The following is a 13,504-nucleotide window of genomic DNA, read 5'->3' on the forward strand; positions in this document are numbered from 1 at the left end:
GATGCACAATTCTCTCAAAATTAGCTCTCTACAAACATGGGAAGAATGGCAGGTCTCTGGGAGCAAAACTGTTGATGTGGATTCTATTCTTGAAAATGTGAGGTATATAAATCTGTTTATTTTCTCTCTTGGATTCCGTTCATTAAGGATGTGTTTTCAGCTAAAACAGGCAATTGCTACATTACAATAACTGGAGTATCTGCAATCTCATGAACTTCCATTGTGGAGGATGGCTGCTCTGTGAAACAAACACTTTTTTGCAATATCCTGGATCATTAAATCCAATCATTCCTTCTTGACCACGCTCTGAATCTTTGTATGCTCGTTATCCCTTTTCAGTGCTGGTTTCCATGCAATTGTACACACAATGTATTCAAACAGTATCAGCAACTTTTTATTCTTAATCTGCTGGCAAATTTCTGGAGTGTATAAAATCTCTAACTTCAATTTGTTGATTAACTTGGTTTGATTATCCTTCAGTGATTTTATTACGAGTGAAACAGCCATGTTTGCTTCCTCAATTAAGATAATTGAGGATTACATCTTGCTTGGCATTGACCTCAGTCAGTGGCACAAATTCTTCTTCAGAAAGTAAGAAAATAAATTTGTCATTTTGAACTTGCATCTTCTGAGTCATCTAACCATCTATATCAGACTTAAATACGTTAGAGGAGTATTTGCTCAGCAATCTGTGTTGTACTCTGAATTGCATCAGTTAAGGATATGTCAATGAGCTCTTATCTGGGTATACTGTAAATTGGGTGACTGAATGCTCGGGTTGTCTCTTGCAATCTGAAGTCTCTGCAGTATTGATAGTAGTGAAAAGTGTTCTGGTTTGAAAGCAAATCTGTATATAAAGAATTGTTTACTCCAAGAAGTCCAATTCTGTGTTCCATTTGGCCCATCTTTGAAACTAAATGTTCCAGACCTCATTAGTTCTATTGCCATGTCTTCCTAATGTGATTTTTTTTTTAGTTCTGCACTATGGCAATGCTTTTACTCCTGTATTGGAAGCTTTCCCCTCACTTTTACAATTAAAAAAAAGAGAATTCCTGTATTCTACAAGTGAAATAGGTATTGTCATCTTCTGTGAGTAAAAATGGATGATTCTACAAAAAGAAAACAAAGAACTGAAGATGCAGGAAATCAGAAACAGAAACAGAAATTGCTGAAAAGAAAAACTGGCAGCATCTGTGGAGAAAAAGACAAATTAATGTTTGGGTCCAGTGACCCTTCTTAAGAACTGATTTTAGCAAGGCAAAGGTTGGTATACATGCTGAAGATAGGTTGGAGGGGGCGTTGGGCAAGAATAAACAATAGGTGGAGATGGAGCTCAGTGAGGGAGAAACACAGTCGGAACGGAAAAAGGACTGAGTAAAGGTCAGCACGGGAGAATCAATAGTTGCTAATAGGGCCCATTAGTGGCTGACAAAGGATTGTTTATGGTAGCAGTCCATGTGATGACATGTCCTGGTGTTAGGGTAAGGACATGGGAGAAGGCGCTCAGGTCCTAAAATTATTGAACTCAATACTGAATCCCAAAGGCTGCAGGGATCCCAAGTGGAAAATGAGATGCTGATCTTCCAGCTTACGTTGAGCTTCGCTGGAGCACTACAGCAAGCCTGAGTCAGAGATGTTGGCCAGGGAACACAGTGGAAGTGGCAGGTAACAGGAAACTCATGTTCATTTTTGCGGACAGAATGTAGATGCCCTGCGAAATGGTCACCAGTCTGCATTTCGCCTCCTCAGTGTAGAATAGACCACATTGTGAGCAACAAATACAGTGGGTGAGATTTAGTGAAGTGCAAATCAAACCTAAAGATTGAGACATACTTTCTTTACTGGGCGACAATCATAGCGTAATTTTCTCTTTTCCTGTTATCGACAAGGATCTCAGTTTAGTTACAGAACATTTTTAGAAACTTGGACACCGTTTTTTGATCAGTCATTTAAGCAGTTGGGAATCCATATGCAAAGTGCATCTACGTCTTTGACAGTTACCCCATTCATGACAGCATTTGTCATTTTATTCCTTCAGGGTAAAATTGAAAAATAAAATGCCAAGAAACAGGAAAACAATTATATGATCGAGCATTACCAGAAATACTTTTTTCTCTTTTCTTGAGTTTTACTTTTAGAACTTCTTATTTTTTAAAACTTACTCGGAGGGAAATGAGGGAGGCACGTCCCAGACCGGGATGGATTGGGTGGGGGGGGATGCGGTCCTGGGGCCGTTGTGCGGAGGTGGAGCCCTTGGGGAGTTTTGAACCCAGGCATTGTCTGGAGACTTGGCCTGGTGCAATCTGGAGGATACCTGCTGGCATGGACTGGGGCAAAAAGGACTGTAATTCGAGTACATTTTTTAAAAACCTTTTATTCTTATGCTGAACTTTTATTTATTATTCTTTCAATTTTGCACCAAAAACTTAAGCATCTGTACTTAGGTGCCTTGTGCCTAAGATGGAGCCATAAGCAGCAACTTTGCAAACTTTTCACTGCACTCATTCGAGTGCATGTGACAATAAAACTAATTTATTCTAATTCATGCATTCGTATTACATTATAATTTATGTAGTATTAGCTGTATAAATTTTAGTCAGTCTACATTTGGAGCATTGTGTGCAGCTCTGGTCACCACACTATAGAAAGGATGTGGCTTTGGAGAGGGGGCAAAAGAGGTTTACCAGCTATAACCTGGATCGGAGTGTAGTACCTATAAAGAGACATTTGTCAAACCTGGGATAACACAGAGTGGAGCTGGATGAACACAGCAGGCCAGGCAGCATCAGAGAAGCAGGAATGCTGACGTTTCAGGTCTGGACCCTTCTTCAGAAATGGGGGAGGGGAAGGGAGCTCTGAAATAAAGAGAGAGAGGGGGAGGCGATAATAGAAGGTGGATAGAGGAGCAGATAGGTGGAGAGAAGACAGAAGGAGGCGGGAATGACGCCAGTAAAAGTGAGTGTAGGTAGGGAGTTGGGATTGGAAGGGTCCAGACCCGAAACGTCAGCTTTCCTGCTTCTCTGATGCTGCCTGGCCTGCTGTGTTCATCCAGCTCTACACCTTGTTATCTCAGACTCCAGCATCAGCAGTTCCTACTATTTCTTTGTCAAACCTGGATTGTTTTTGCTAGAGCTTTGGAAGCTGAGGGGTAACCTGATATAACTACATAAAATTATGAGACACATGGCAGGATGGATTAGTTGGAGTTATTTTCCGAGGGTGGAAATGTCAAATACTAGGGGTTGCAGGTTTAAGGTGAGAGGGGGAAAAGTTTAAAGGAGATGGGCGAGGCAAGTTCTTTTACACAGAGTTAGGTGCCTGGAATACACTGCTGAAGAGCTGGTAGAAGCAGATATGATAGCAATATTTAAGAGGTATTTAGACAGACACAGGCAGACAATAGAGGTACACGGACTATGCGCAGGTAGATGGGATTAGTTTAAAATGGCATCATGGTTGGCACAGACATGGTTGGCTGAAGTGTCTGTTCCTTGCTGAACCTTCTCTGATCTACGTATCTGCTCTGTGATAAAATTCACGATGTCAGAACTACATTACTAAAGTTAACTTAGCTACACAGCAGTTTCAAAATATTTTAATCGAGGTACATGTTCTGTAGTTATCACACACAATTCAAATCATGATGCTGCTTCCTAAAATTCTTTTTGGCTAATTTTACATCCTGGTTGTTACTTTGATGCACAGATGAGAAAAGTAATTTTTTGCAAGATAAAAAGAAAATGTTACTGACTTACATGGAGTCAACTACCTTTGTTTCCTGTGCTATCCTGATTCATAAGCTGATTCTAGTCCTGTCACTTTATTCATCAGCTGGAAAAGAAATTTTCATCTTGTATGACTTCCTTGATAATAGCATCTTGTAGTCATAAAATATGTTACATAATGTCTCTAATAGAAGTTAAAAGGTATGGCTGCTCTCATTAGAGAGGTGGCAAGGAGAGAGGTTGAGAAGGAGAGTCCCTCAAGGCAACTCAGCCAGGGCAGGACTTGAACCCACACTGATGATGTCTCTCCTCTTCGCAAGCTAGCCATCCAGCCAATGGAACAGCGCAGACTTTGTGGGCATACTACTGGCACATCTCCAGGGTCAGTGGACTTGAATACAGATCTCCTGGCCCACAAAACCCAATCCTCTTTTCTACTCTTGGAAAAAAAAATTGTAAACAAATTAGACAGCCTCTGATGAAGCACTGTAACAAAGAGAAATAACTAAATGGTCAAAGGAAACTTACAGAACTGCAAAAGAAGCTTATCAAAATATTGTTATCAGGGGAAATCCACCTTTCTAGAGTGGGTCTAAGTGCTAATTTGGTTATCAGTGGTAGAAGATGAACCACTAGCGAGTCTTAATGAGAAGAGGAAATTGTCTTAACATTATGTTGCTTATTGCATAACAGCAATTGATACTTGTCACATTGTCTTAGTTATTATGTCTACATAGACAACCAGCAGACAATGATGACTAATCTGAATCCGTCAGGATCTAATGAAAAACTCCTCTTTTCCCCACCCAAAACTATATGGCATCATCAGATTGCATGTGGCTTAATTCAGTCTCCCACACTAACCCTTTCACAATCATTACCTCATACATCACATCCTTGGCAGGTTTGTTGTCAATCGATGGCTGTCCCAACTGAGGACAGCTAACAAGGTACAAATAGAGACCTTTTTAACTGCTATTTTAAAATACTTCTGCTCCTTTCAAGTTGTGACGTAAAAGTAAGAGAAAAGTTAATTCTGAGCAAAATCCATAATGTGGAGCCTATTCATCTTTTGGCATGTTTAGCTGATTGCTAACGTACTTGAAAAAAACTGCAGTAAATATTCAAAGCAGAATAAAAGATACAGTATTACCATTGTTAAAAAGTTGTGTAGAATACTCATGAATTGGAAGGCAGGAAGCTAGAATGGGTTTGTAAAAATAATACGGGAGATAAAAATGCGTGGTCCCTTTTAGAGATAGACTGCTTTTCTAAGCTTGGTGATTTATACAGAAAAATATGTCTGCAAGCAGCTGCAGATTACAGACAGTTCATGAATCGAAATGTGTATTGAAGAGTTATACTGTTAGTAGGCAAAGCAGCATTTTTGCCAAGACAACAGGTTTTTGAATTTAGCCAATTAATTTAAACCAGGCCCTAGATACTGAAAGCCAACTGAATTTAAATTTGATGGTGTTGACAACTTGGGACTAATCCTAGTGTAGGAATTGGACAGGTCATCAAGGAGATAAAAAAAACAGGGCATTTGGAAAATCAACAGAAAGCAACTGCTATCTGAAGTGAAAGCAAACCTGCCATCTGAGACATAAATGTGGCTTTCACACAGAATCATTAAGCTCTCTAAAAAGCCCCAAAGGTACCACAACATTTTTTTTAGTTCAAAGTCCTCACAGAAGAAATTACAGACAGAACAGCAGAAAGAGAAGATGTTCCTGACAGATGATCAAGGGAGAAGAGGAAACTTTCTGGAAGACACATGCTGTAAACTTGGAGAGATTAAGTTTTAACTTATTGTTATTTTATTAATTGGGTTTATATAAACAGGACTTGTGTTTGTTTGAACAGCATTCCAGTAGAATTTAGTTCAGTTAGGAAATGGTTAGTACTCAGGGGTAATTGTTTGGTTTGTTAGTAATTCTGCTAATTTGTTCATTGTTAAGGTTAAATAAATAAATTGTTACTTGCTATTTATAGAATGGACCAGGAAGTTTCTTTCCTTTAAGTAGTCTTTTAACAGATTACCAGGGGAAAGACGAGCTTCTCTGGGTGTTTCGGGGGTAATTATTAGAAGGGAATCTCTACTCCCATCATAAAAAATTGGGGCTTGTGTTTTGGTTTAATTATCAGAGGGGATTGAATTTTCCCTTTTCTGTAAGACTATAAAAGGAACAGGTATAAGATTTATCCTGGTATGATCATGCATTTAGATCACAAAAAGGATGGACAACTCATATTTCCTTTGAGATGCTACTGTACTGTTTACCTCTCCCTCTTCTTCTTCCTCCACTTCCGTTCTGACAGCTGACTCTTCCCCATCCCCATCATCCTCCAATTCATCTTCCTGGTCAATATTTTTAAGTGCTCCAAGTTGTTTCTGCTTTTTTGACATTTCCTCTGCCTCTTCAGGTTCAGGGTCGAAATTGAAGGTGAAGAAGTTATATGCTTCCTCAGCAGAAGGAAACCCATCCTGTAAATTACATAAATATATCAATTTAAACAAACCAGCAGCAATGCTATGCTGAGAAATGTGCAGATTTTTCAACTGAAAAGACTAGTGATGCTGCTGACAAATTTGCTACAAACGCAAAAACTCATACTTTTGCAAAATCTGAATATGTTTTTCTTCTGCAAGGAGAGACTAAGTATGAAATAATACAAATCAGGCATGACTGGCATGTGTACCAGTCCATCAATCCTTAAAACCACAAATCTCGTCATTATGATCTCCACTTCTTCATCATTTCCGCTATCAATATTAAACCATTGTTGTGCCGTACCAGTAGTGGAAACTGTTCTACAAATTCAGTTCCTCTTCATTTAACAGCAACTGGAATACGATCTCAACACAGCATCACAAATAGAAGGGTTCTGAAGCAGTTTCACCGGATCCTAAACATTAATCTGGCTTTCTCTCCACAGATACTGCCAGACTTGCTGTGTTTTTTCCATCAATTTGTTTTTGTTTCTGATTTCCAGCATCTATAGTTCTTTTAATTATTAAGACCACAGTAAAAGTATGTACATTATGCTCAGGTACTGAATTCAGTCTAACATTTAATAGATAAATACTTGTACTGAAACCTCACTGTGTGTTACGATGAAAATGTGATGACACATTTTCTAAATATGCCACGCTGGCACATTGTATGGCTCCTACATTTCACAGAGCAGAATAATTATTGGGGAAGTGTACTATTCATACAGTTATTTTCCTTATTTTCAAAAATCTGTAAACTGGATCAATAATTTCCAGTGTACAATACTCTCCCCAGCATTGGCATCCAAATAATGACATGAAATCTCAGGTTATGTGCTGTTTATTCAGATTTTCTTTTTGTACTCTACATATTAAAACAATCAACTGGTTTTAGTTGCTTGAAGACCATGTCCCTAATGATTTCTACCCAAATGAAGGGCTTAGTTGGTTGCATATGTGATGAATTATACACTTTTTAGGGTGACAGAGCGATCTGTGAAAATATAGCAGAAAGGATAGAAGGGAAAGCCAAAAGCTGACATGTAGAATCCCTTTAACATGGAAGTGCCAATAGGAATTATACAATTAAGGAAAATAAATAGTCTCTTGACTTTTAAAAATTCTATTTTCTCACTTTGTGGAATTTGGGAGATTTAGTCATTGCATAAAAAAGAACTTATTGACTTGGAATTATAATTTACCAGTTTGCATATAGATTGGATAATATTTTAAAATTCTTTCTCAAATAAGTTACATAGCAAATACATGTCCAAAAGCAAAGTACAACTATGTTGCTCTGATTTAATCAGATGCACTTTGCCCAAGCATAATTTAAAGACATTTTTCAAAAAAATTATTTGAGTGCGCAACTATCCAGTCAGGTATTTATTCTCATCCCTAATCGATTGTGAGTTGCCTGCTTGAACTACTGCAGTCCATGGGGTGGGTAGTGAAAGTGGTGCTTTTCACACCCATAGTGCTAATAGAGAGGGAGTCCCATGATTTTAACCCAAAGCAACTGCTTCTTTGAAGTCTAGGTCATGAAGGTCACTGGTTTGGAAGGTCTTATTGATGGCATCTTTGCGAGCGACTGCTGTGCATCTCATAGACAGCATACATTATTGCCACTGTGTGTCAGTGATGAAGGGAGTGAATGCTGAAGGTCTGCATGGAGGAGATGCCAAACAAGGGAATTGATTTGTCTTTTGATTGTTTTAGGAGCTTCTGTCATCCATTTACATGGAAATTATTCCACCACACTCCTGTATTTTGCCTTGTAGATGTTTGACAGGCCTTGCGAAGTCAGAAGGTGGATTATCTGTTACAAAATTCTCAGCCTCTGACCTGCTTTTGGAGCAACCGCAGGAAGTGCTACACCTGCCCCCACACCTCCTCCCTCACCCCCATCCCAGGCCCAAAGAAGACTTTCCACATCAAGCAGATGTTCACCTGCACATCTGCTAATGTGGTATACTGCATCTGCTGTACCCGTTGTGGGCTCCTCTACATCGGGGAAACCAAAAGGAGGTTTGCAGAACACCTACGCTCGGTTTGCAATAAACAACTGCACCTCCCAGTCGCGAACCATTTCAACTCCCCCTCCCATTCCTCAGACGACATGTCCATCCTGGGCCTCCTACAGTGCCACGATGCCACCCGAAGGTTGCAGGAACAGCAACTCACATGCCGCTTGGGAACCCTGCAGCCCAATGTGGATTTCACAAGCCTCAAAATCTCCCCTCACCCTACTGCATCCCAAAACCAGCCCAGCTTGTCCCCGCCTCCCTTACCTGTTCTTCCTCCCACCTATCCCCTCCTCCCACCTCAAGCCGCACCTCCATTTCCTACCGACTAACTTCATCCCGCCCCCTTGACCTGTCCGTCCTCCCTGGACTGACCTATCCCCTCCCTAACTCCCCACCTACACTCATCTTTACTGGCTCCATCCCCGCCTCTTTGACCTGTCTGTTTCCTCTCCACCTATCTTCTCCTCTATCCATCTTCTATCCGCCTCCCCCTCTCTCCCTACTTATTTCAGAAACCCCTTCCCCTCCCCCATTTCTGATGAAGGGTCCAGGCCCGAAACGTCAGCCTTCCTGCTCCTATGATGCTGCTTGGCCTGCTGTGTTCATCCAGCTCTACACATTGTTATCTCATATTTACGGCGAGTCCAGTTCAGTTTCTGGTTAATTGTAATCCCAAGTGGGGTATTCAGGCATGGCATTGCCATTCAACGTCAAGCAGTGCTGTTTAGATTCTTTTTTGTTGGAAACGGTCATTGTCTGGCACTTGTCTCAGATGCACATTACTTGCCACTTATCAGCTCAAAGCTAACTGTTGTTCAGATCCTGCTGCATGAAGACATAGTCTGTTTCAGTAACTTAGAAGTTACGACTAATTGTGGTTTTGGGATGCGCTAGGGGGAGGGGAGATTGTGAAATCCACATTGATACCATTGGGCTGCAGGGTTCCCAAGCGGAATATGAGTTGCTGTTCCTGCAACCTTCAGGTGGCATGGTTGTGGCACTGCAGGAGGCCCAGGATGGACATGTCGTCTGAGGAATGGGAGGGGGAGTTGAAATGGTTCGCGACTGGGAGGTGCAGTTGTTTATTGCGAACCGAGTGCAGGTGTTCTGCAAAGCGGTCCCCGAGCCTCCGCTTGGTTTCCCCGACGTAGAGGAAGCCACACCGGGTACAGCGGATGCAGTATACCGCATTGGCAGATGTGCAGGTGAACATCTGCTTGATGTGGAAAGTCTTCTTGGGGCCTGGGATGGGGGTGAGGGAGGAGGTATGGGGGCAGGTGTAGCACTTCCTGCGGTTGCAGGGAAAAGTGCCGGGTGTGGTGGGGCTGGAGGGGAGTGTGGAACGGACAAGGGAGTCACAGAGAGAGTGGTCCCTCCGGAAAGCAGATAAGGGTGGGGAGGGAAAGATGTCTTTGGTGGTGGGGTCGGATTGCAGATGGCGGAAGTGTCAAAGGATGATGCATTGGATCCGGAGGTTGGTGGGGTGGTACGTGAGGACGAGGGGGATTCTTTTTTGGTTCTTATTGCGTGGACGGGGTGTGAGGGATGAGTTGCGGGAGACACGGTTGAGGGCGTTCTCAACCACTGAGGGGGGGGAAGTTACGGTCCTTGAAAAACGAGGACAACTGAGATGTACGGGAGTGGAATGTCTCATCCTGGGAGCAGATGCGGCGGAGGCGAAGGAATTGGGAATAGGGGATAGCGTTTTTGCAGGAAGATGGGTGGGAGGAGGAGTATTCTAGGTAGCTGTGGGAGTCGGTGGGCTTGAAATGAATATCGGTTTCGCGGTGGTTGCCCGATATGGAGACTCATATTCCGCTTGGGAACCCTGCAGCCCAATGGTATCAATGTGGATTTCACAAGCTTCAAAATCTCCCCTCCCCCTACCGCATTCCAAAACCAGTCCAGCTCGTCCCCGCCTCCCTAACCTGTTCTTCCTCCCACTTATCCCCTCCTCCCACCTCAAGCCGCACCCCCATCTCCTACCGACCAACCTCATCCCGCCCCCTTGACCTGTCCATCCTCCCTGGACTGACCTATCCCCTCCCTAACTCCCCACCTACACTCACCTTTACTGGCTCCATCCCCGCCTCTTCGACCTGTCTGTTTCCTCTCTATCTATCTTCTCCTCTATCCATCTTCTATCCGCCTCCCCCTCTCTCCCTATTTATTTCAGAACCCCCTTCCCCTCCCCTTTTCTGATGAAGGGTCTAGGCCCGAAACATCAGCCTTTCTGCTCCTCTGATGCTGCTTGGCCTGCTGTGTTCATCCAGCCCTGCACCTTGTTGTCTCAGATTCTCCAGCATGTGCAGTTCCTACTATCTCAGGTTGGATTTGTCCTGCTTTTTGTGGGCAGGAAATACCTCAGAAATTTTTCACATTGCCACGTGGATGCCAACAATGCAGCTGCACTGGAACAGCTTGGCTAAAGACACAGCTAATTCTGGAGCACAATACTATTGCTGGAATTTTGTCAGGGTCTGTAGCAGTATCCGGTGCCTATGTTTCATTGTCTAACCAGCAATGTGAAGTAATAGTTATTAGTTCATAATTCAGTTACATATTAATAGGAAATTAGGTGCTAATAAATAGCATTAATTATAATTACATGACATCACTCTTGTTAAACTTGGTTATAAGCAAAATATCCTGTTTCAATATTAAACATGGTATTTGGCAACTAAGCACAAACATTAATATCTCACCATCTGGAATCTCTTACTAACATATACGAAAAGAAAACTCTGTTCAACACTATTTTATTCTGGACAAAGTGTAAGCCATCTAAAAGAATAAAAAAAAAGGAAAAGAAGAAAATGGCCAGTTCAGTTAAAGAGGCAAATTGGAGCATCTCAACTATAGGCAAATCAAAAGTTGAGAAACTGTTGAAAAATACTGAATGTTTCAATGTAGAAAATTATGCATTTATAATTCTCTTAGAAGAGACTTTCAGTTTTCCTTTCGTGGAAGCACATCATTAAATTCAAACAAAACATCTAGCTTAAGAAACACAATTGCTGAAAATTTGAAATAAAATTAAAATTCTGACTATGCGCAGAAGATCATTGGACATGCTTTATAGCAAATGGGTTCACATTTTGGGTGGGGCCCTTTATTAGGGCTGACCAACTTTGACAAATTTTACACCTTTCTTTCAGAAATTTTGACGCCTCTTTTAAATATGTTCTGCTGTGCATTTCCTATCTCCATTTTATTGGGCAGTTACAGCTAAGGAAGGTCATTTGGCTGTCTTTACTTGCTTTATCTGCCATTCCAGTGAGTAATGCATGTTACCAGGATATTTACCCCCACTACTTCAACTGGCTGCTTCCACACACAGATCACTGCTGATGTGAACAACTTCCTGCTAGCAGTCCCAAATATACATTTTATTTGTTTTAATTTGTGGCACTGCCCTGTTCTCAAATTTAAAGTATCATTTCAGATTTAACTTTTTTCCATAGCTTTAACAGTCATTTATAAAATCAAATCTCACATGCCTACTTTCCAAGTTTATCTCGACACAGACCTCTATATTAGGGATTAGCTTTGGGCTCTTCATAGCAGTGCCTCTAGCACTTGAATATGGACACTATGTTGAAGATATATTCTGATAAAACCAATGTTACTGCAGCTGACTTGTAGCTCACCATTCCATTGATTCTGTTGAATACTATTCTGCATTTGTTTGAGCATGTTGAGCAACCATTCTAGCAAGACTCCTCGCTCTCTAAATTTCATCTTTTGCTATTTTAAACCATTAAGGGGGTACATGGGCCAAAATCCAGCTCTGGGCTTGCGAAAACCTTCCCTCCACACTTTCACATTTTGAAAACTGCATTACCAATCCAAATGTGACTTTATGTTTGGCTTTTTTACATCGTGGTTGATTAGTAGGTCCACGTCAATTCACCAACAGAGATTCTGAGCTTCCAATGCATCAGAGACCCCTGAACCTAATTCTTTTTGTCCCTGCCCCACCCTACACACAAATTTATGTCAGCCTATGTCTCCTCAGATACCTCTGTGCCCATTTTTTTCTACATAGCCACTCGCCCAGAATGCAGCACGTAAAATTTTCAGATTTCACACAATATCAAGAGAAATTATTTTATAATCCTTGGTGGAAAAACCTGTATCCATGTAGTGAAATTCTGTGAATCGTCGATACTATGAGAAAAACATGCATTCTTCTACATGAAAAAGCCCTTGTAATCCAATTTGCATGCGTCAACAAAATCAGAAACCATACCAAACACACAATTTGTTTTTAAGACTCCTTGAAACTGTCTTTAATTTTCAGATGAAAGGAACACCTACTGTACTGAAGCTCACCAGTACTTCAAACTCAACTAAAGGATTGATCATGACCACAGCTGTTAAAACAATAGGCTGCTCACTAAGAAGAGTGGAAGATGCTCATTTCAATATCAAAGCAGAGTGTCTGTCAATCAAATGTACTGTGGGTAGATTTTTACAAGAGTAGATATTTTTCCAAGTGTCAAAACCAGTTAATTTTAGAATCGGTCAGAACTGTTTAACCCACAGCAGAAAAGATGATAGCACCAGTTGACAGGACATTTTTCACCGTATTCTAGTGCTCTCTCTGTCTCCATTACAGCAACACTGTAATGCATGAGAACAAATGTACAATGCTGATCAATGGAAGAGTAAGTTCTTCTTTGAAGGATAAATCTCTATAATGAATCACTGCATTAACAACATATCTACATTGTAATACCGTACATAATAGTGACACTTAAAGGTTTGTGAATTGTTTCACGTACCTTTGACGATGTTCCACACCCCCTCAATAGATTTCCATTTTCTTCATGAATTCTCAAACCTGACGTGCTTTTAACGGGCTTCTAAGAACTCACACCATCAAACAAAAATGGAGAAAATCCAATTTTTATCCACCATTAAAATGGGGAACCCACTCAGCAAGGGCAGGTTTGTGTCCTTTTTACATTTAATATTCATGACCCACAAAGTGGCCAGAGGAAAATGGTGCAGTGTTGGGAATGCAGAAAAAAAAAGTGAATTTCCTCCAAAGAAAAATACGGCCATTCATACATCACATTATGCCTCTGCACTCAGATGAAAATTGAGCCCCCCACATCTTGACTTATGTAATTACTGTTACATATAGTATCCAGGTGATCTTACAATGAGATAGTAAGAACTGCCGAAGCTGGAGTCAGAGATAACACAGTGTGGAGCTGGAGGAACACAGTGTGGAGCTGGAGGAACAC

The 13,504-nt window shown here is 41.3% G+C and overlaps 1 protein-coding gene across 3 annotated transcripts in view; it reads right to left on the minus strand.

The window, feature by feature from the left end:
- cc2d2a (coiled-coil and C2 domain containing 2A) overlaps positions 1-13,504 on the minus strand; it is a 187,689-nt gene that overhangs the window by 128,874 nt on the left and 45,311 nt on the right. For all 3 annotated transcript variants that reach the window (XR_007262507.1, XM_048599381.1, XM_020517151.2), the window contains exon 10: positions 6,010-6,213. Coding sequence is in view for 2 of the 3 variants with exons in the window: in XM_048599381.1 (XP_048455338.1) it covers positions 6,010-6,213 (204 nt within the window). In the remaining variant the exon portion in view is untranslated. The remainder of the gene's footprint in view (positions 1-6,009; positions 6,214-13,504) is intronic.

The sequence above is a fragment of the Rhincodon typus genome, chromosome 1, assembly GCF_021869965.1.
Source record: "Rhincodon typus isolate 14 chromosome 1, sRhiTyp1.1, whole genome shotgun sequence".
Lineage (NCBI taxonomy): Eukaryota > Metazoa > Chordata > Chondrichthyes > Orectolobiformes > Rhincodontidae > Rhincodon > Rhincodon typus.